We start from the raw sequence: 18,277 nt of genomic DNA, 5'->3' as shown, positions 1-18,277 counted from the left end.
GGCCGGTTTACAGAGGAGCCAGGCGACGGCAGGGACAAGGGGTGGACTTGGGCTCTGAGTGCCTGGGGTCGTATCAAAGCTACTGTGGATTATTTTGCAGGTTTATTTGGAGTTTGGGTGAATATCTATCCTCATCCCGGATGAGGAAACTGAGTCAGAGAGGTTGTGATGTGTTGAAAGTCACAGAGCAAGACCTGGGCCTCCATCAGGCGTAGCTCCTTTTTGGCTCTGGTGCCTGAGTTGGTTCTGACCCTCCTCTGGGCCTTCATCTGATGGTAACAACCCTGTATCACGTGTGTACCCAGGTCAAGTTTAATCCCCCCAGCATGGGCACGGGCAGGCTAGGCTCCCTCCCGGCCTGGCAGCTGGCTCTTAGACCCATGGGGCCCCGCCCACCACCGCCTCTTTGAGGGGTGGGCTTCATGTCCACCTGCCCGTGACCCTGGCACCCCTCCACCAGCCTGACCCCACCAGGCCCTGCCCATGTGCACAAGAGGAGCCACACGGGGCAGCCACTCGGGACCTGGCTGCAGGAACCCATCTTGCTGGGCAGCACACGGCACCCTGTGACCCCCTCTGGGCATCCCAGTACCTACATGTCCACGGGGAGGCCGCAGTCCGTGGTCAGGGAAAAGGAGCCTTCGGACACGGCCAAGACCAGCGTGTGCCACTGGCCGTCCATCAGGGCTGGGCTGCGGAAGGACACGCGGGTCTGCCAGATGCCCGCCGCGTCCTCGCTGCGGAAGAGGAAGTGCAGCCGGGCGGCCGAGTAGAGCAGGCCGAGCAGCAGGGCGTCCAGCCCCTCCGCCATCACCGTGAGCAGGTACTCGTTCTTCTGCAGGGACAGGGCGGCACGTGGGAGCACACGCTCGGGTTAACAGACTTCGATATTGTAATGATCGCTTTACCAAGTCGTATTCTCTCCTTTATGTAGGCACATAAGACATGTATAACCAAAGCCCACGCTTTCTGTGCTTGTCACTGTGCTGCTGCTTCAAAGCAAAGTGTCCCACAGCACAAAGGCTGAACTCTCGATACCAGTCCCCTCCTCATCTGCAGAACTTCGCTCAGCTGCCTCGGAGCCGCTTTGCCAGCGGGACCTGCTACAAACTGTCTCCTCTCCGTAAAAAGCAGAGACATGCTCTGCTCTCTTTGCTGAGCTCGAGGTCCTAGGCTCAGGGCTGCTTGCGCTCATGGAAAGCCACAGCTCATCCCCCGCCCTGACCGGCAGGACACGCTTCGCTCATCAGGCGCAGGTGGACAGCGTGGGCCTCTCCTGCTCGCAGAAGACAGTGCCCGAGCCCTCGGCTGGGGGACAGCGGGGCTGCTTCGCGCGCTCAGACGACTTCTGATCGTTGTGCGGCGACTCTGCGGTGGTCTGGGTTTTCATTATCAATTGTTGGGAACACTGTAACCTCGCTCATGATTGTTTGAGGCTTAAAATAACCGTTTGTACGGTCAATATTGTAACCTTCTCTCGAGTATAAATTAAGATCACAATGTTTCTGTTTCTCACTAACTGAAACTGCTGGCCTGCGTCCCTGCACGTGCACCGTCCCCTTTACTCATTCCTACGGCGCATTTCACTTTGGCTCTTTGTCTGACTCTTCTCAATAAATACAGGAGCTCTGGAGGGGCTGGTCTCCGGCTCCCTCTCACTCTCTTGACCTGATACAGTCTTGAGTAATTTCATCCTTCCGCAGTGGGATTTTTGCTGGACAAAACCCATGACGGACAGAACCCACAGTGGTGGGCCAGGCAGGTGAGGGGGCAGGTGGTGAGAAAGTGAGGGGGGCATTTGGGGGCTGGGCAGTGGGGAGGGACAGGTGAGGGGGCAGATGGGGGCGGGGCAGGTGGGGGGCAGATGAGGGGGCAGGTGAGGGTGGGAGGTGAGGAGGGTGGATGGAGGTGGAGCATTAGGGCAGGTGGGGGCAGGGCAGCGGGGAGGAGGAGGCTGGGGGCAGCTGGGGGCGGGTCTCTGAGGCAGTGACCACGCTCCCTGGTAAGCCAGACGCGTGGCACACGCCCAGGAGGACAGCTACGGTCAATCGGATGGAAAATACCAGGAGCTGATGAGGACATGGAGAAACGAGCCTGCGCACTGCGGGGGGGGGGGGTGCAGCTGTTACAGAAAATAGAACACTCGTGTGGAATTACGGCCTGAGCCAGCGCCCCCGCCGCCGGGTACACGCCCAGGAGGACTGGCGGCAGGGTCCTGAAGAGATGCTGGGCCCACATGTTCGTTTCTCTCAGTAGCTGGGACATCAAGGGAACCATGTCCATCAGAGGAGAAATGTGTGGGTGAGTGCGGTCCGTTCACTCAGCCTTAGAAGCAAGCTGTGACACCAACGTGGATGAACCTTGCGGACCTTACGCTGAGTGACATAAGCCAGTCACAAAAGGGCAAACAGTATACGATCCACTTGCACGAGGTCCCTGGAGCGGCCAGATTCAGAGACAGAGAGCAGAAAGGGGGTGCCTGGGGGCCGGGGAGTGGGGAGCGGGGAGCTGTTGCTTAACGTGTGTGGAGTTTCTGTTCGGGGAAGAAAAAAACTGGTGACGGTTGCACAACAATGTGGCTGTCGTCAGTGCCCCCGAGCTGTGCACTTTAAAGGGGTTAAAATGGCAAATTTCAGGTTGTGTATTTCACCACAGGTCTTAAAGCCTCGCAGTGCCCGCCACGATGGCAGTGCGCGAGCACCCCCGCCGGCTGCACAGCGCTCCCCGGCTCGGCCCGCGTAGACGCGGCCGCCTCAACATGCGTGAGCGCAGCTCCGCGTCTGCTCGCTTCCAGACCCACACGGGGGGGAAGGTAAAGAGCTGAAGTGATTAATTTAAAGCAGGTGCATAAATACAGAATATAATTTTTCAGCAAGTCTTTGCCCCTGTAAACCTGTGAGTGAAATTCCAGGCACTGCTACACTGAAGAAGCAGAAACCTCCATGGTCTCACGTCTAATTCAACTCCTAACACAGCACAAGACCCCTGGCATCGCTTGGTCACGTGACCGCGGGCCACTCCAGGCGCTGCGGGGACACGCGTGGCACCTGCAGGTGTCTGCCATGGGAAGGGAACCCTCCCATGAGTCAGCGTTCAGGACGTGCGTGTGACGCATGGAAACCAGAAACGACACAGTGAGGGCAGAATGCTCACGGCAATGGCTGGGCAGGTGGGGCGGGCGGCTGGGAGGACTTCACGGGCAGGGCCTCCGGCGGAACAGGCATCTCCAATTCTCCACGCCCAGGTCGCAGGACCACAGGCCCTGAGCAGCCACTGACCTTCCTGGGAGGGCGTGAGCCCCACCAGTGACACTGCCCAGAGGAGTCAGGCCACTGCCCTTTGTGATTTCTCAGTCACTCACCCCTAGAGATACTTCTAGGAGACCAACGTCTACTCAAGACCACCCCCTCCCCCGAAGAAGGTGAGATAAAGGAAGTAAATGAGGTGGTGAAGTGAGTTTATTCCTCCAGGTGCCTGAGAAGGTGCTGACAGTTTGGAAAGAGAGGCCAAGTGACCCCGGCAGAGAAATGGGGAGGGGGGACAGGTGACCCAGAGGCAGGTAGGGTCACCTGGGAGGCAAGAGCCCTGGGGCACAGCAAGGTCAAGGGGTCCTGGGAGCAGTGGTCAGAGGTCAGTCAGGTCACGACAATGGATACATAGCAGGACCTGTCCTCAGTGGGGACAGTCACATAACTCAGGTCAGGACTGAGGGGAAGCTGGGGGCCAAGTCACTGGTGGGAACTGAGCCCGGCTGGCCCTGGGGGGACCTGCCCGGTCAGCAGCAGGGCTTCTAGGCTGAGTCGGGGACACAGCAGGCTGAGCGGGAGCACCTGGGGCGGCAGAGCAGGGACACGCAGGAGGCCAGGCGGCAGCAGCTGGGCTGGCAGGAGGGGGCGGGGGCACAGCAGGCGGGTCTGCACACGGGGCGGCAGAGCAGGGACACACAGGAGGAGGGTCTGCAGCAGGATGAGGGGCAGGGGGTGGGCTCACAGCACACGGGCCTGCAGCAGACGGGCCTGCAGCACACGGGCGTGCAGCACACGGGCGTGCAGCACACGGGCCTGCAGCACACAGGCTCACAGCAGTCCTGCTGGCAGGGGGAGGAGGTGCAGCAGGAGGGCTGGCAGCTAGACTGCGGGCAGCACAAGGCCGTGCAGGAGCTGGTGCAGGCAGATGGGCAGGGACAGGGCTCACAGCTCGCTGGGGCGCAGAGGAGGCTCAGGCAGGGGGTCGGGGCGCAGCAGGGGGGCTCGCAGCAGGGGGGCTCGCAGCAGCTCTCTGGGCAGTCGTCCACCTGCCAGGAGGAGCCGGTGCAGGAGTCACAGGGACCGGCCAGGCAGACCCGGCTGCCGTAGCTCAGGTCGCCGGAGCAGGTGGACAGGGCGGGCGCGGCCATGGTGGGGGCGGTGGGGCTGGAGGAGGGTGAGTGTGTGAGCCTGAGTGCGAGTGTGAGGGAGTGTGAGGTGCCTAGGGGTGCTGGGCTTTTATACCCCTCCCTGGCCTGTGTTGTCCCAGCAGGAGGCTCCACGCCCGCCCTTCCTTGTTGGTGTTGACAGCTGGTTGCGGGAGCCTTCATTAATGCTGGCGTATTTTCAATAGTTTTACTCACTAAACTTGTGAGTATGAATGTCCTGAGTTGCAGGATGTTTCCCGTCTCTCCTGTGTTTGGCTCCAGAAAAGTTACGGAAAACATTTGAGGCAAGGTTATGCTGAGTTGAGGCCTAGAGGTGAACACTTCTGCGAAGTGATGAGTTGTGGTTCCATCTCTCCTGTGTGTGGGGTGCTTTAATATTATTTTGACCTTTAAGCATTTTAAAATGTGGTGTAGAGTGACACTCCACATCTTATAAAAGGCAAGTGGTTCAGAGGATTGGATCATAGAGGTGGGTCTGGGGTCGGGTTCCACAGGGGGTGGCCCATGCACCACCCCAGCCCCCGCGGCAGCTGTGCGGCAGGAGGCACAGAGAGGGAGACGTCCAGCCTGGCACAGCCCAGCTGACCACGCCCGAGAGCAGCGTTAATGGGCCGTGGTCAGACGCGGACTCTCAGGAACCCTCATCAAAGAGCTCTCACAGGTGCCCGCGTGAGCTGGGGCCGTGCAAGGATGCGGGGACCCAGGGGCAGGGCTGGACTCTCCTCTGTCACCACTTATCCTCACCTTTTCACTCAAACCCAGGTGCCTTTCAACGCCCGCTGTGCACCCCACACTCCATGGCTGAGCAAACTACCCACTCTGGCCAGAATTTGCCTCCTTCAAGGGTGATGCCCTGAAAGACCAGTTCAGGGAGAGGGAGACCGTCTCCTCTGGGGACGCCGCGTGTGAGCCCTGGGGACTCGTGCACCCAGCGCAACACCGAGAAGCTCAGGCAGCCGACGGTTTCCCTCGTGGGTACGAGAAGACGTGGTCCCGGGGAGCTTGGAACAGAAAGTCGGAGTGGGCTGACGCCGGTGAAGACGCCAGCAACTGGGTCCGTGAGCTTCACGGTGGCCCTGACCGCAGCTGTGAGGTGAGACACCGTTTTCTGAGCACCTGTTCTGGGCCCGGCGGTGATCAGAGTGCTTCACAGCTGTTACCTCAATTAATTCCGTATCAGCGAAGTGAGGGAGTTACTGTGAACGGGCGGCGGAAGCCAAGGCACAGAGAGGGGAAGCAGCGCCCTCAAGGTCACACAGCCCAGAGAGTCAGGGCTGGGGCCGGAGGCCGCCAGCTGGATATGGGACCAAGGCTCTCAAGCAGGACGTCCCCCAGGCCGAATTCAGGGTGGACGTGGAAGAAAACACGTGTCGCAGGAAATTTAACACCAAGCAGCTGGACTGGAAGTTCACAGCAGAGGCAGGAAAGCGCAAAATTAACACCGGAGAGAATCCGCTCAGTGGTTTTAAGGACAAACATTGCTAGTTCCTCCAAGTCATGCAGGCTGAGGATAAAACCCTCAGGATGGGGAGAGAAAGCGTGACAAACTGTGTTCCAACGTCAGACACGACAGCTCGGTCGCCGGGGAGGGAGAAGCCGCAGTTAGGATGAAAACAGCAATCGGAGGCATAGCTGAGCTCGAGTCACTCCGCGCTGACGGGACAAGGGTGTGTGCGCATCGGGACTGAAGGGCCCGTGAGTGCCAGGAGAGTCCGGCCTTCAGGGCTGCCCCGGACACTCACGACGCCTTCCTCAAGGAAGGCGAGCAGCGCCGTGTTCTCACACGAAGCAAGAGCTTAGAAAGGACTCCATCCACGCGTCCCTCTTGGGAAAACAGCGCTTACAGAAGTAAGACAAAGGGCCAGGTGCTGACGCGCACGGAGCCCGCGGGGCCCGGCTGGGCGACCCGGCGCGGCATGCAGATGCAAAGCCCCGGCCTGCGGGAGCAGGTGCAGCGTGGGGCCCTCCTGTGCAGCGGCCCCCGAGGGCCTCATGCTTTCCCCGGGTCAGAGGCGGCGTCTTCTGTGCGTGCGAGCCACCGGCCCCCTGTGGCTCCTGGGCCCTTGCAGAGGAGCCAGTACCGCATCCTGAAGTGGTAACCGTCTGAATATATTGGGTTAAATAAAATATCTTATTAAATTAATCTCCTGTTTCTTTCCTCACTTTTAAATGTGGTGATTATAGTAGTTGCAGTTACGTGTGTGGCTTGAACTACATTTCCATGGGGAAACATAGCTCATTCCTGCTTTAAGTTTATTTTTGTTTTGCTTTGTTTTGCTTTGGTGAGGGGGAGGTAATTAGGTTTTTATTTATTTTTAACGCGGGTACTGGGGATTGAACCCAAGACCTTGTGCGTGCATGGTTCATTCCTGCTTTAAGTTCATTTCTTTGCTTGTTTGATTGTTTGTTTGTTTAGGGGGGCAGGTAATTAAGTTTTTATTTATTTATTTATTTTTCAGGGTGGTTTGGGGAATTAAACCCAGGAACTTGTGCGCCCTAGGCACGCACTTTACCGCTGAGCCGCACCCTCCCGCCTCACCCCTGCTTTAGAGAAGGCTAAGAGACTCGTCATTCGAGGGTGAATAGATTTTTTTTTTAAACGGAGGAACTGGAGACTGGACCCAGGACCTGGGGCACGCTAAGCACACGCTCTGCACTGAGCTCCACCCTCCCCTTCAAGGGGGATTGATGTTGAGAAAACAAAATAGATCCTCTGTTAAACAGAAATTTCTCACATTATCTTGTTTCTTTTTTTTGTTTTAATAGTTAAAATCTACATCAAAAGAGAAAGTTAACAAGTATTCATTAGTATGACTGAAAACAGAATATATCTTTCAGAACAATAGAAAAATTATTAGACATCCTCTACTTGAAGACAAAAACAAGAATACTTATAGAGCAGAGAATTTCATCAATGTGGCAGAATCTGGAGCTAAATTATCAGTTACAATGTAAAGTAAATTTCATCTAATGTTTCTTATTAGATGGGAAAAAAAGTCTTGAAATGGTTCCTAAAATAACAACCAAAAAGGTCATAGCTGCTGTCCCAGTTAAGCGCAGACACCAACCAACAGTCACGCAAAGTGCGAGAGGAGCCGGGGGGGAGCGCCAGCCTCCTGAGCCACACTCAGAGCCCCCCCCTCCACTAGGGGGCTGAGACGACCTGGACATGGGGGCCCACCAGCCCCCACGTCCCCACGTCTGGGGATAGGACGAGACCAGAGCAGACGGAAGGGAGGGGTGGCCACGACTCCTCGCACACGGGTAAGCTTGTTTCATTGCCAGCATCCCAGTCCGTGGGGAGGTGTGGCCACTGACAAGGCAGGGCTGGCCCCGGGCAGGGGGCAGGGGGGACCCCAGGAAAGCAGCAGCCCCCACCAGGGACCCAGGCGTGGGAAAGCACCCTCCCAGATCCACAAGGTGCATCGACTCGGCCAATGAGCAGTTGTCCAAATGAAGGGGACAGAAATAAAGCCAGGAGCCCACCCCTGCTCAGGCTGAGGACTGCAAAGGAGGAAGAGCGTGGCCCCCGCCAGTCCCCCAGGGTCAGCGAGCTGCCCTGCTGGTAGCAGACCAGCAGGGAGCATCCGGGCCATCAGGACCTGCCTTCCACCCGCTTGGCAGCCCACATCGCATCTCTTGGGGGTCCACCAGACAGAAGGCACAGATGTCATTATCGCATCCCTGGCTCAGCTCCTCCCCTGGAGCAAACACGCTCCCTCTGCAGGAAGATGCCTTCACAGGAGCCCTCAAACAGCTGCAGACACTTGTCCCAGAACGAGGACCATTGCTCAGCCAAAGCCGACTCAGCACACCAAGAGGGGAGACCCCAGGAGCAAGAATTGGCGAGTGTGACAGGAAGCTCAGCCAAGCCTGGTTTCCCTCCATGGTGGCCCCCCAGCCAAGCCCCTTCTCACTGGGGTACACCCTGTCCTCCAGGTGGCTGCCTGCCCAGTCTTGTCCCCACAGGGATGACCAGAGCGACTCCCTCCTCCCTGTGTCTTCCAGGAAGGCAACCTACCTTAATACTCAGATTCATGGGGGGCACCCAGTGAGCACCTTCCGTTTCCAAATATCCCACCCTCCTTGGCTATTGGCCCCTGGGATGGTTAGTTTCATGTGTTAACTTGGCCAGGCCGTGGTGCGCGGTTGTTTGGGTAAACACGTCTGGATGTCACGGTAATGGCATTTCTTCGATGAGACCAACATTTAAATCAGGGGACTCCGAGTGGAGCAGACTGCCAGCCACAATGTGGGTGGGCCTGGCCCAATCAGTTGAAGGCCTTGAGGAAAGACTGCGGCCTCCCGAGGAGGAGCAGTTTCCACCAGCAGACTGTCTTTGCGCTCCAGCTGCAACGTCAGCTCTTCCCCGGGAAGCCTGCCCTCTAGATTGTGGACTTGCCAGCCTCCACCATCACGTGAGCCAACTCCTCAAAACAAATCTCTCTGCACACATACACATCTTACTAATTGTTCCCCTGGAGCGTGCTGACTAGCGCAGGCTCCCTTGTGCGGCACGAGGCTCTCCCCCTCCCAGCGTCTCTACGCGGAGGGAGCAGCCACCCTTGTGCCCAGGTCACTGGAGAAGGGCCGGCGCCGGCTTGCCAGAAGCTGTTTCTGCAGTGGGCTGTACACCTTCAGAGCAGGTGCTTTGTTAAACGGGGTCTCCTTTGTCCCCAGCAAAGCCCCAAGTCCCCCGTGTGCAAGGCCCGGTGCCTGGACACGTGCCCCACCACCTGTCCCTCACTAGCAGAGACACGCAGGGTCTCCCAAGTGAACAGGATTCTCTGGGCTGGAGCTGCTGGGGGACCGCGAGCACCGGAGGCCCAGGCAGAGTGAGGGAGGGCCTGGCTGGCCTAGCCTGATGGGGCTAGTGCCCTGGACGCGGCTCAGGGCCAGGTCTCAAAGCAGCCCAGCCCACACTCTCCCCCGAGCTCCTCCCCGCAGTTCGCACAGACATGCACTCGAGGCCTTGGAGAGGGCCTGGCAATGACTTTATTTGTTAACAGACTGACTACCCACATGGGGCAGAACAAAATGCACAATCCAACAAGGATGGAGAGGAGGACACTTGGTGAGGTCAGAACTCGGAGGAAACTCGGGGCCAGCCCAGCGGGCAGTGAGGGCTCAGCCCAGGCAGCAGAAGTGAGAGGTTCTGGAGCAGAAGGAGCCCTGAGACTGGGCTCAGGGCTCCAGAGATTTCAGATGGAAGTCAGAGTTGGTCCTAGGAGGAGCCGGGGACCTGCCCGGTCAGCAGCCGGACTTCTAGGCTGAGTCGGGGACACAGCAGATGGGGTGGGAGCACCTGGGGCGGCAGAGCAGGGACACGCAGGAGGCCGGGCGGCAGCAGCTGGGCTGGCAGGAGGGGGCGGGGGCACAGCAGGCGGGTCTGCACACGGGGCGGCAGAGCAGGGACACGGAGGAGGAGGGTCTGCAGCAGGACGAGGGGCAGGGGGTGGGCTCACAGCACACGGGCCTGCAGCAGATGGGCCTGCAGCACACGGGCCTGCAGCAGACAGGCGTGCAGCACACGGGCCTGCAGCACACGGGCCTGCAGCACACAGGCCTGCAGCACACAGGCTCACAGCAGTCCTGCTGGCAGGGGGAGGAGGTGCAGCAGGAGGGCTGGCAGCTAGACTGTGGGCAGCACAAGGCTGTGCAGGAGCTGGTGCAGGCAGATGGGCAGGGACAGGGCTCACAGCTCGCTGGGGCACAGAGGAGGCTCAGGCAGGGGGCCGGGGCACAGCAGGGGGGCTCGCAGCAGCTCTCTGGGCAGTCGTCCACCTGCCAGGAGGAGCTGGTGCAGGAGTCACAGGGACCGGGCAGGCAGACCCGGCTGCCATAGCTCAGGTTGCTGGAACAGACGGACAGGGCAGGCGCGGCCATGGTGTGGGCGGTGGGGCTGGAGGAGGATGAGTGTGTGAGTGAGTGTGAGGGAGTATGTGAGGGAGTGTGTGTGAGGGGCCGGGGCTGCCCACCTTTATAGCCCTCCGTGTTGTGTGTTGTGCTTGGTGAAGTCTTTCCTTCCTTGTTGTTGTTTGGAGTGGCGCCGTGCTTGGGCAGCACTGGTCACTGTAAGTGCCTCTGGCTGGCGAGGCGGGGCTCTGCTGACCTGTGTCTGTTCCCGAAGGAAAGCCAGCAGAGCCCCTCTGGATGCCATGGCAGAGACGGCAGCAGTCGGGCGGCTTTGTGATAGCGACACCCTCTGCTCCCCGGGGCGGGGGCCACTCTTGAAGGCAACACTTCTACTCCAAAGGAAGGGACCAGGGCGTCCAGTCCCAGAACCTGGGCTTTGAGAGAAGGAGATGTGTTCATGTTGGGCAGGTCCAGACGTGCTCGGCTGGCCTGGTCACGGGGCGGCGCGCACCTTGTGAGCTGGTGCTGCTGGTTGTCTAGGAGTCAAGGGGGCCTGTGTTTACTAAGGTTGAGCCCGGGGGCAGGCGAGGAAACGTGTCCTCCTTGGGGGCAGGGACCAGCCCCCAGAGGGGCAGGGACGCAGGTGCAGGCTAGAGCAGTGAGTGTGACCATGGGGGCAAGTGCGTTTTGCTTCACTGCAGCTTGAGCTTTTACAGAAGCTCCCCTGGACAGAGTCCTAATGCTCACACCTTCCTCCTCCACTCACAGCTCAGTCGGTATCAGGAGACTCCTGCAGCCTCTGGGTGCAAATTAGGACAAGATCTCCTCCCTGAGAATCCTGTCCACAGGCAGAAGGTCACTGAGATATGGTGGCTGTGCCCTGACCCTCTGCTGTCAGCTCCTGGAGTCTGTCACAGTGAACGCTCAGTGGCAGGGCCTGGCTGTCCATGGACCCTGACAACTTGGAGTGGCCTCTGCCCCAGTGCTTGGTCTACACCCGTGACTTAGTGAGCACATGACGTCTGGCCCTGGACCCTGGTGTCCTGGCTCTTCAGCCACCATACTCTGCCAAGTCTCTGAGAGGCAAGGGCAGGGACCTTGGTGGTGCTCTGGGCTGAGGGCTCTGCAAAAGCAGGCCAGGGCTCCACAGAGGACTTGTTGGGGCCAGGGAGCTACAGGTGGAAGCCTCACTGACCTCTGACGGGCGGGGCTGGGGGCTCTGCTGGAGGACCACGCGGCAGTCAGACTGCTGTGGAGAAATGTTATCTCAAAGAGATCACAGCTTAAAATGGTCCAAATGTGTTGAAAGACTTTAATCGACACATCCAGGAAGCTCAATGAACTCCAAATAAGACACATACAAAAAATCCACAATTCCAGCAAAAATGCTGAAAGTCAGAGGCAAGTAGAGAATGTTGAAAGCAGCAAGAGAAAAACGACGGGTCACTCAAGGGAAGCCCAGTAGAACGAACAGCTCACGTCCCATCAGACACAATGGAGACCAGGGACAGTGCGGCCACACAAACTGCTCAAAGCAAAAAGTGCCGATCAAGAATCCTAGATCCAACAAAGCTGTTTTTCAAAGTGAAGACAAAATTCATTCTTGAATAAATAAAAAATGAGAGAATTTGGTATTCACAGACTTGCCTTAATAAGACATACTAAAGGGAGTTCTTCAGGCTGAAAGCAAGTAACGCCAGACAGAAACCCTAATCCACAGAAGAAAACAAAGGGCACAGTAAAGGCAACTGGGTAATTACAAAGGGCCAGGCAGATGCGTGTTTTCTCTCGTTTCTTCTCTTACTTGATTTAAAATAATTTATAAAACAATATATGTATGGAATACAGGACAGAAATTCCTTAAAAAACGAAAAGTAGATTTACCCTATGATCCAGCAATCCCACTCCTGGGCATACATCCAGAGGGAACTCTAATTCAAAAAGACACCTGCACCCCAGTGCTCACAGCAGCACTATTTACAGCAGCCAAGACATGGAAACAACCTAAACGTCCATCGACAGATGACTGGATAAAGAAGATGTGGTGTATTTACACAATGGAATAATACTCAGCCATAAAAAAGAATGAAATAATGCCATTTGCAGCCACATGGATGGACCTGGAGATAATCATTCTAAGTGAAGTCAGCAAGAAAGAGAAAGAAAAATGCCATGTGTTATCACTCATATGTGGAATCTTAAAAAAGATAAAAGAAGACAACACTGATGAACTTATTTACAAAACAGAAACAGACTCACAGACGTAGTAAACAATCTCATGGTTACTGGCAGGAAAGGTGAGTGGGATGGGATAAATTGGGAGTTTGAGGTTTGCAAACATTAACTAGTATATACAAAATAAACAACAAGTTTCTTCTGTAGAGCACAGGGATCTGTATTCAATATCTTGCAGTAACCTATAAGAAAAAAGAATCTGAAGAGGAATAGATGTCTGTATATGGCTGACTGAAACAGGCTGTACACCAGAAACTGACACACTGTAACTGAGTCTACTTCAATAGAACAAAACAATGTAAGTATAAAACAATTGTAATGAATAATCTATAGAAATGTAATACATCTGACAGCATCCGCACAATCAGGGCCACGGGAGCAAAGCTGTGCTGCGGAGAAAAATGCCGCAGATGGTAACTCGGATGCACACGGGAGTGGAGGGAACCAGAAACAGTACAAAGGTTAGGGTAACAAAAGCTATAAATACACGCTTACTTTCCCTTCTTCTCTAGGCTTCCTAAAAGTCATCAAAGCATATTAAGTAATAATTATAACAGTATTGTTGGATGTTTAACATTTTAAGATGTAATTTTGTAACATCAAGACCACAGAAAGGACAGGAAGGAATGGCGATGCATAAAAAAGGAGCCACATTTCATACGTCACTGTAATTGAATTAGTACAAGCTGGAAGTTATTCCGATAAGTTAAAGTAAGTATGTGGTGGGCCCTAGAGCAAACATTCAGGGAAAACTTAAAGCTATGGTAAAAAAAAATCATTAAAGAAATAAAACCGCTACCGTGGAAGATAGTCACTAAATGCAAAAGAAAGGAGGAGGAGAGGGACAGCTACAGAAAGGCGGGAGACACAGGAAACGAAAGGATGAACCGCAGGTGTAAATCCAGCCAAAGGTAACGCTCGTTACTACGTTGTGTTAACGTGACCGCAAGCACCGAGTTAGCGAACACTGGACCGTCGCTCCTAAGGGAGGTAAAGACTTAGCTCCCATGAGCCTCTGGTCTCACGTTTGTCAGCTAATGCGTACAGAACCCTGTTTGTGTGTGTCTAGGAAAAATGCACTGTGTTTTCCTTTACTCTCACACATCGTGCTTCCGACACCAGACACGTGGGCTTTTCCCTCCCCAGCAAATTCTCTGACCATCCAGAGGGGTGTGTACAAGTCAGTTCAGTTCTGCCCCTAAGCAGAGTTGGTGCAGACCTGGCAGGTTAGGTCTCGGCCCCACGAGACTGCCCCCCACTTCAGATGCCAAGGGCAAGTAGCAGGTCCCCAAGTTACCCACAACTTCTGCCCGACTTGCTTGCCAGCTGGAGGTTCTCATGACCCCCTTCTCAGCTTGCACAGTTTGCTACGGGAGCTTGCAGACCCAGAGAAATGGTCTCCAGAACCCCCACCAGCAGCACAAGGATATTCCTCTTCAGAAGTGCATGTGGGACATTATCTAGGGGAGAACCTTTGCTGAGACGTAAAACAAACCTCAGTAAGTTAAAAAGGATAGAAATAACACAGAGTGTGTTCTCTGACCACAATGGAATGAAATTAGAAATTAATAACAGGAAAAAATTCAGGAAACTCATAAATATGTGGAAACTAAACAATACACTCCTAAGTAACCAAGTAGTCAAGGGCACAAAAAGGGAGTTATTAAATCCTTTGGGAGTAATGAAAACAGAGATCAAAACACCAGAACTCACGGGTGCAGCCAAAGCGCTTCTTAGAGAGAAATTTATAGCTGCTAAGTCTCTATATTAAGAAGAAGAAAGGTCTCAAATTAATACCCCAGTCTTCCACTTTAATTAAAAACAAGCAGTTGTGTCCAGCACCGCCAACCGCCGTGCGCAGCCCCGACCACGGCCCGCTTCAGCACGTGCTCATCGCTGACTTGCGTCCTTTGTGTGTGTGTGAGTTGCATGTACGTGACTCGTGTCTCAGTACACCTGCTACGAAGCCACTGGGCATGACAGGAGATGAAGAGACGAAGCGTGCAGTGGGGGCTGTGCTTCCGGTGACCCCCAGGTTGGGGTCTTGTTCAAGAAAGGAGGTGACAGGACACAGACTTTAACCTGAGAGCTGGAATTTACAGAGAAAAAGAAGAAAATGGAAATTATAGAACTGAAAATTCAATGACTGGAGTTGGAAGCTCAGCAGCCGGACTGGAGGGAAGGAAAGGAGAGGCGGTTCGCGAGCAGAAGTCCCAGGATGGAATCCGTCAGGACGGGATCCAGTTGACAGGAACCCAGGAGGGAGCATCACGGCTGGGGGAGAATCGAGGATCCTGACTTGGAGAGGTAGGGACGTGCTGCACGTCTATGAAGTGCCCTGTCCTGGAACCCGGGGGGCAGACCTGCAGGGGTGCCTCTGTCCTTGCAGGGGAGTGGGGAGTGTCAGCTGGACCTGGGGCGGACAGGACTGTCATCCACAGCTAAACAGACCCCAGACGGGTATGTTTCTGTTACTTCGATTACATTTCCTGTTAAAGGATGTCCCTAAAAACTCCGAGCATGATCCCCAGCCTTTGACAGTTTAGCACACTGGAAAATTGTAATTGCTGGAACTACCAGTCCAAACCCCTGGCCAGGGGTCACACGGGCCCTGCCCCCACACTCGAAGGGTGGGGATCTCACCATCTGCCGAGGCCGGCCGCTCTCGGCCCCTTGACCGGTGCGGTGCCGCCCTCGGGGTCAGCCGTGCCCTTCACATGCTCGAGCACTGAGACCACAGAGGAACGTGGGAGGGACGCCCCCAGGGAGGGCGGGCAGGGCCACTGACCTTAGGCGGAAGACTCGGCGCTTTCAAGGTCACGACGATGGAGAACTCTTCAGGGAAGAAGTCGCATCTGAAGAAGACCCTCGATGCAGGGAAGCTGAGGGCGCGGGGGGCAGCGGCCAGCAGCTGGAGTCCTCGCGCGCCCTGGACCTGCACCACCCTGATCCCGGCCGCAGCGCCATCCGGGGGGACCGCCTCTGCCAGGATGTCCAGCGGCCGCAGGTCTGTGTCAAGGAAACCACAGGTGGGTTATGTCTACGGGGTGGCCGCCATGGGTGTGCCGGTCCCTGGCCCCAGCATTTTACAGCGGCCTCGCAGGAGCCCCTGGGAGCTGGGGGTCAAGACTCTCCCACCTACTCAGCGAGGACGCCAGGACTTAGCCGCCCGCGTGGGCCTGCCTGCGGCCCCTCATCCCCAGCCCTCCCCCACCCACCCCCTGGGCTTCGCACATTCCCTGTCCCTGGGGTTTCAGGTCCACCGCCAGGCCCTGTGCTGGGTGTGCGGGAGCAGCCCATCCCTGGGACACGTGTCCGGGGGAAGGTGGTGGTGGGCGAGGCCCTGCGCAGTCGCTGCACACGCAAACTTCCCTGGTTTTCTGCTTAATCCCGGGAGAATTCGTTCCTCACTTTCTTGGGGCGGGAGGGACACCCCACATACTGCGTCTTGTTTGCAAACTCTGTGTGAGGGAGGGTTAAAAAATCCCTTCTGAGAAATTAAAAAAGAAAAAGGCAAAGAAAGAAAGCAAGGGCTCACACACGTGACGCGCCGGGGTCTGGGACGCGACACGCACGCCCTCCCCCGCCCCGAGCCAGGGGTCTGCGCCGTGGCCCGGCCAGGAGCTGCTGGCGGAGGAGGCCCTGGGCTCCGCCCTGGCACCGGCGCGGCCTCCCCCACACGTCGTAGAGGAGCAGCGAGGCCCCTGTTCTGAGGTTCAGGGTCATCAGAAACAAACCGCCCCTGAGGCCAGACGACAGGAAAGGAGAGTGCGGAGCCCGGGGAGCAACTGCGACTCGTGGTGGGGGCGCAGCCACGGGAGGGAAGCGCCGGCTTGGAGCAGAGCCTGAGGCCGCCCCTTGGACCCCTCCAGACCTGCCACCACCGCGGTCAGGCCGGGCCCCAGGGGAATGACGGGCACGTGTGAATGAAACAGCCATCCCCCGGAGCTGTCTCCCTCGGGGCCTGGCGGTCCTGCCAAGGGGCCCGGAGCCTGCGGTCAGCGCGCCACCGGGACGGTCAGCAAGGCCAGCGGGGCTGCGCCGCCACCGCGCCCCCACCGTGCGGCCAGCAGGTGGCGCTGCTGCGCCCGGGGCCGGCGCGTCGCACCCTGGCGGATGGAGCCGAGACAGGGATCGAAGTTAGGAAGGAAAAACGGTTTCCCCGAAACAGGAGTTCAGGGAAAGACACTGAGTTCCAAGGAGCGAGGAGGAGACAGCAGCTCAAGGTCAGAGTGGAAACGGGAGGGGAAGGTCAGTGGGCAGAGGGCCCAGGGCAGCCCTGGGAGGCGTGGGACCAGGTCGAGGGGACAGAGGGGTTCGTGTCCAGGACGCATGGCCAACGTGGGAGAGTGGTCGGGCTGGGCCCGGGCTCCAGGCCGGAGTCCTCGCTGGCTCCCTCCCGGGTGCCCAGCGCGCTGCGGAGTGTGTGCGGGGCCCGGAGCCCGCAGCCCGGACCCCGCAGCCTGGGGCTCGGGCAGGGATGCTGACGGCTGCCTGTGCCCTGGGAGGCGCCCGCAGGGTGCGGACGAGCCCGGCGCTGCCGCCGAGCGGCCGCCTCGCGTGCGCGGAGCTGGACGCCGGCCCAAGGCTCACACCGGCCGGGGGAGCGTCAGGGACACAGGGACGAGCAGCCTGAGCAGTGTCGGGGAGGACTCTGTGCGCTGCCCTCCGCGGGCCCGCTGTGAGTTCGTGTGGTCGCTGATGCTGCTGAAAGCCAAGAGCAGAGGGCGAGCGGACGGCAGGCTTCCGCTGTAGCTAAACTGAGCAGCCCAGGCTCTGAACTCGGACACCCCTGCACGTCCAGGGTGGGGATGTCCTGGAAGCCGCCGTGTGTGTCCCGGGGGCGGGGTCCAGATCCACGCCCCTGCAGAGTCTGGCATCTGGGGGTGGGAGCGTGGTCTGTGCTCGGGAGCGGACCCTGACCCAAGTCTTGGGCTGGCCGTTCGGGGAGATGGGGGGTGGGGGGCGAGATTCCCTGTCCTGTGGAGCTGTGCCTGGGTGGGGTCCCTGGAGAGCACGGCTCTAAGTAAATGCCACCTATTCTAAGTTCACCCCAAAGTTGAGACACACATACAGGGTGCACGGGCCCTGCCTGGCAGTGGGCCTGCCGTCTCGGTTTTAGCTGTGGCCACACCAGGGTCTGGCCCCTCCGCAAGGCAGGCCACCCGGTTCCCGGGACATGCCTCATCCTAGCCTGGCCCCAGGCACAGGCAACTGGGGGGACCCCAAATTCGGCTAATCCTGTGTGAGCCTCTCCCTCCATTGTTTAACTAAAATAGCCTCTTCCTGGTCCCACCCCTCCCGCCCCAACCAGCGCAGGCACGGCGGTCTCTGCTTCGACAGGCACTCCGTCCACGCGGACTCGCCCCATTGGTGCCTTGTCCACATGCTGAGCAGGGGTTTTTCCAGGTTAACGGAGGCGATGAGTTTGTCCCTTCTTGGGGAAGTCCCGCTGGGTGCAGGTGTGAGTGAGTGACTGCGTTCACAAAGGCCCCAGCCGTCTCAGGACATTCAGATGCACAAGTGATAAACTCCCACAAATTAATTCTGATCCATGGGAGACACATTCACTAGCACCTGCTGGACTCATGCTGAGAGTCTGAACAGACAGATGGACAATGGCCAGGCCGGATATCTGAAGCCAGAGATGTCTGACCTACAACCACGGCAGACACCAGCCCAGGACAGCCAGAACCTGGCCCATGACCCCCAGCTTCCCTAATTCTTTGTCCCCACTTCTAAGTCAGGACCAAGTGGAGAAAACCCGATGTG

General features: G+C 57.4%; 5 protein-coding genes across 5 annotated transcripts in view; 2 read left to right on the top strand and 3 right to left on the bottom strand.

Moving 5' to 3' along the window:
• TSPEAR (thrombospondin type laminin G domain and EAR repeats) overlaps window positions 1–18,277 on the bottom strand; it is a 124,162-nt gene that overhangs the window by 22,493 nt on the left and 83,392 nt on the right. Inside the window, exons 2-3 of the mRNA XM_032492187.1 lie at window positions 15,294–15,514; window positions 597–835 (exon numbers count right to left, since the gene is read on the bottom strand). Of these exons, the coding sequence (XP_032348078.1) occupies window positions 597–835; window positions 15,294–15,514 (460 nt within the window). The remainder of the gene's footprint in view (window positions 1–596; window positions 836–15,293; window positions 15,515–18,277) is intronic.
• The window catches only part of LOC116667519 (keratin-associated protein 10-8-like), a 23,060-nt gene continuing 8,223 nt past the window's right edge, over window positions 3,441–18,277 (bottom strand). The window contains exon 2 of the mRNA XM_032492290.1: window positions 3,441–4,457. Coding sequence (XP_032348181.1) covers window positions 3,791–4,457 — 667 coding nt within the window. The 3' untranslated portion in view covers window positions 3,441–3,790. The remainder of the gene's footprint in view (window positions 4,458–18,277) is intronic.
• LOC102514760 (keratin-associated protein 10-12-like) overlaps window positions 9,387–18,277 on the bottom strand; it is a 22,999-nt gene continuing 14,108 nt past the window's right edge. The window contains exon 2 of the mRNA XM_032492710.1: window positions 9,387–9,965. Within this exon, the coding sequence (XP_032348601.1) occupies window positions 9,680–9,965 (286 nt within the window). The 3' untranslated portion in view covers window positions 9,387–9,679. The remainder of the gene's footprint in view (window positions 9,966–18,277) is intronic.
• Window positions 9,809–18,277, top strand: part of LOC116667585 (keratin-associated protein 10-12-like) — a 45,973-nt gene continuing 37,504 nt past the window's right edge. Inside the window, exon 1 of the mRNA XM_032492873.1 lies at window positions 9,809–9,828. The gene's annotated coding sequence lies outside the window, so the exon portion shown is untranslated. The remainder of the gene's footprint in view (window positions 9,829–18,277) is intronic.
• The window catches only part of LOC102516058 (keratin-associated protein 10-12-like), a 30,310-nt gene continuing 21,844 nt past the window's right edge, over window positions 9,812–18,277 (top strand). Inside the window, exon 1 of the mRNA XM_032493025.1 lies at window positions 9,812–9,828. The gene's annotated coding sequence lies outside the window, so the exon portion shown is untranslated. The remainder of the gene's footprint in view (window positions 9,829–18,277) is intronic.

Source organism: Camelus ferus, chromosome 1, assembly GCF_009834535.1.
Source record: "Camelus ferus isolate YT-003-E chromosome 1, BCGSAC_Cfer_1.0, whole genome shotgun sequence".
In the NCBI taxonomy this organism is placed as follows: Eukaryota; Metazoa; Chordata; class Mammalia; order Artiodactyla; family Camelidae; genus Camelus; species Camelus ferus.
Note: the sequence above shows the minus strand (reverse complement) of the source record. Positions and strands in the feature narration are given on the sequence as shown.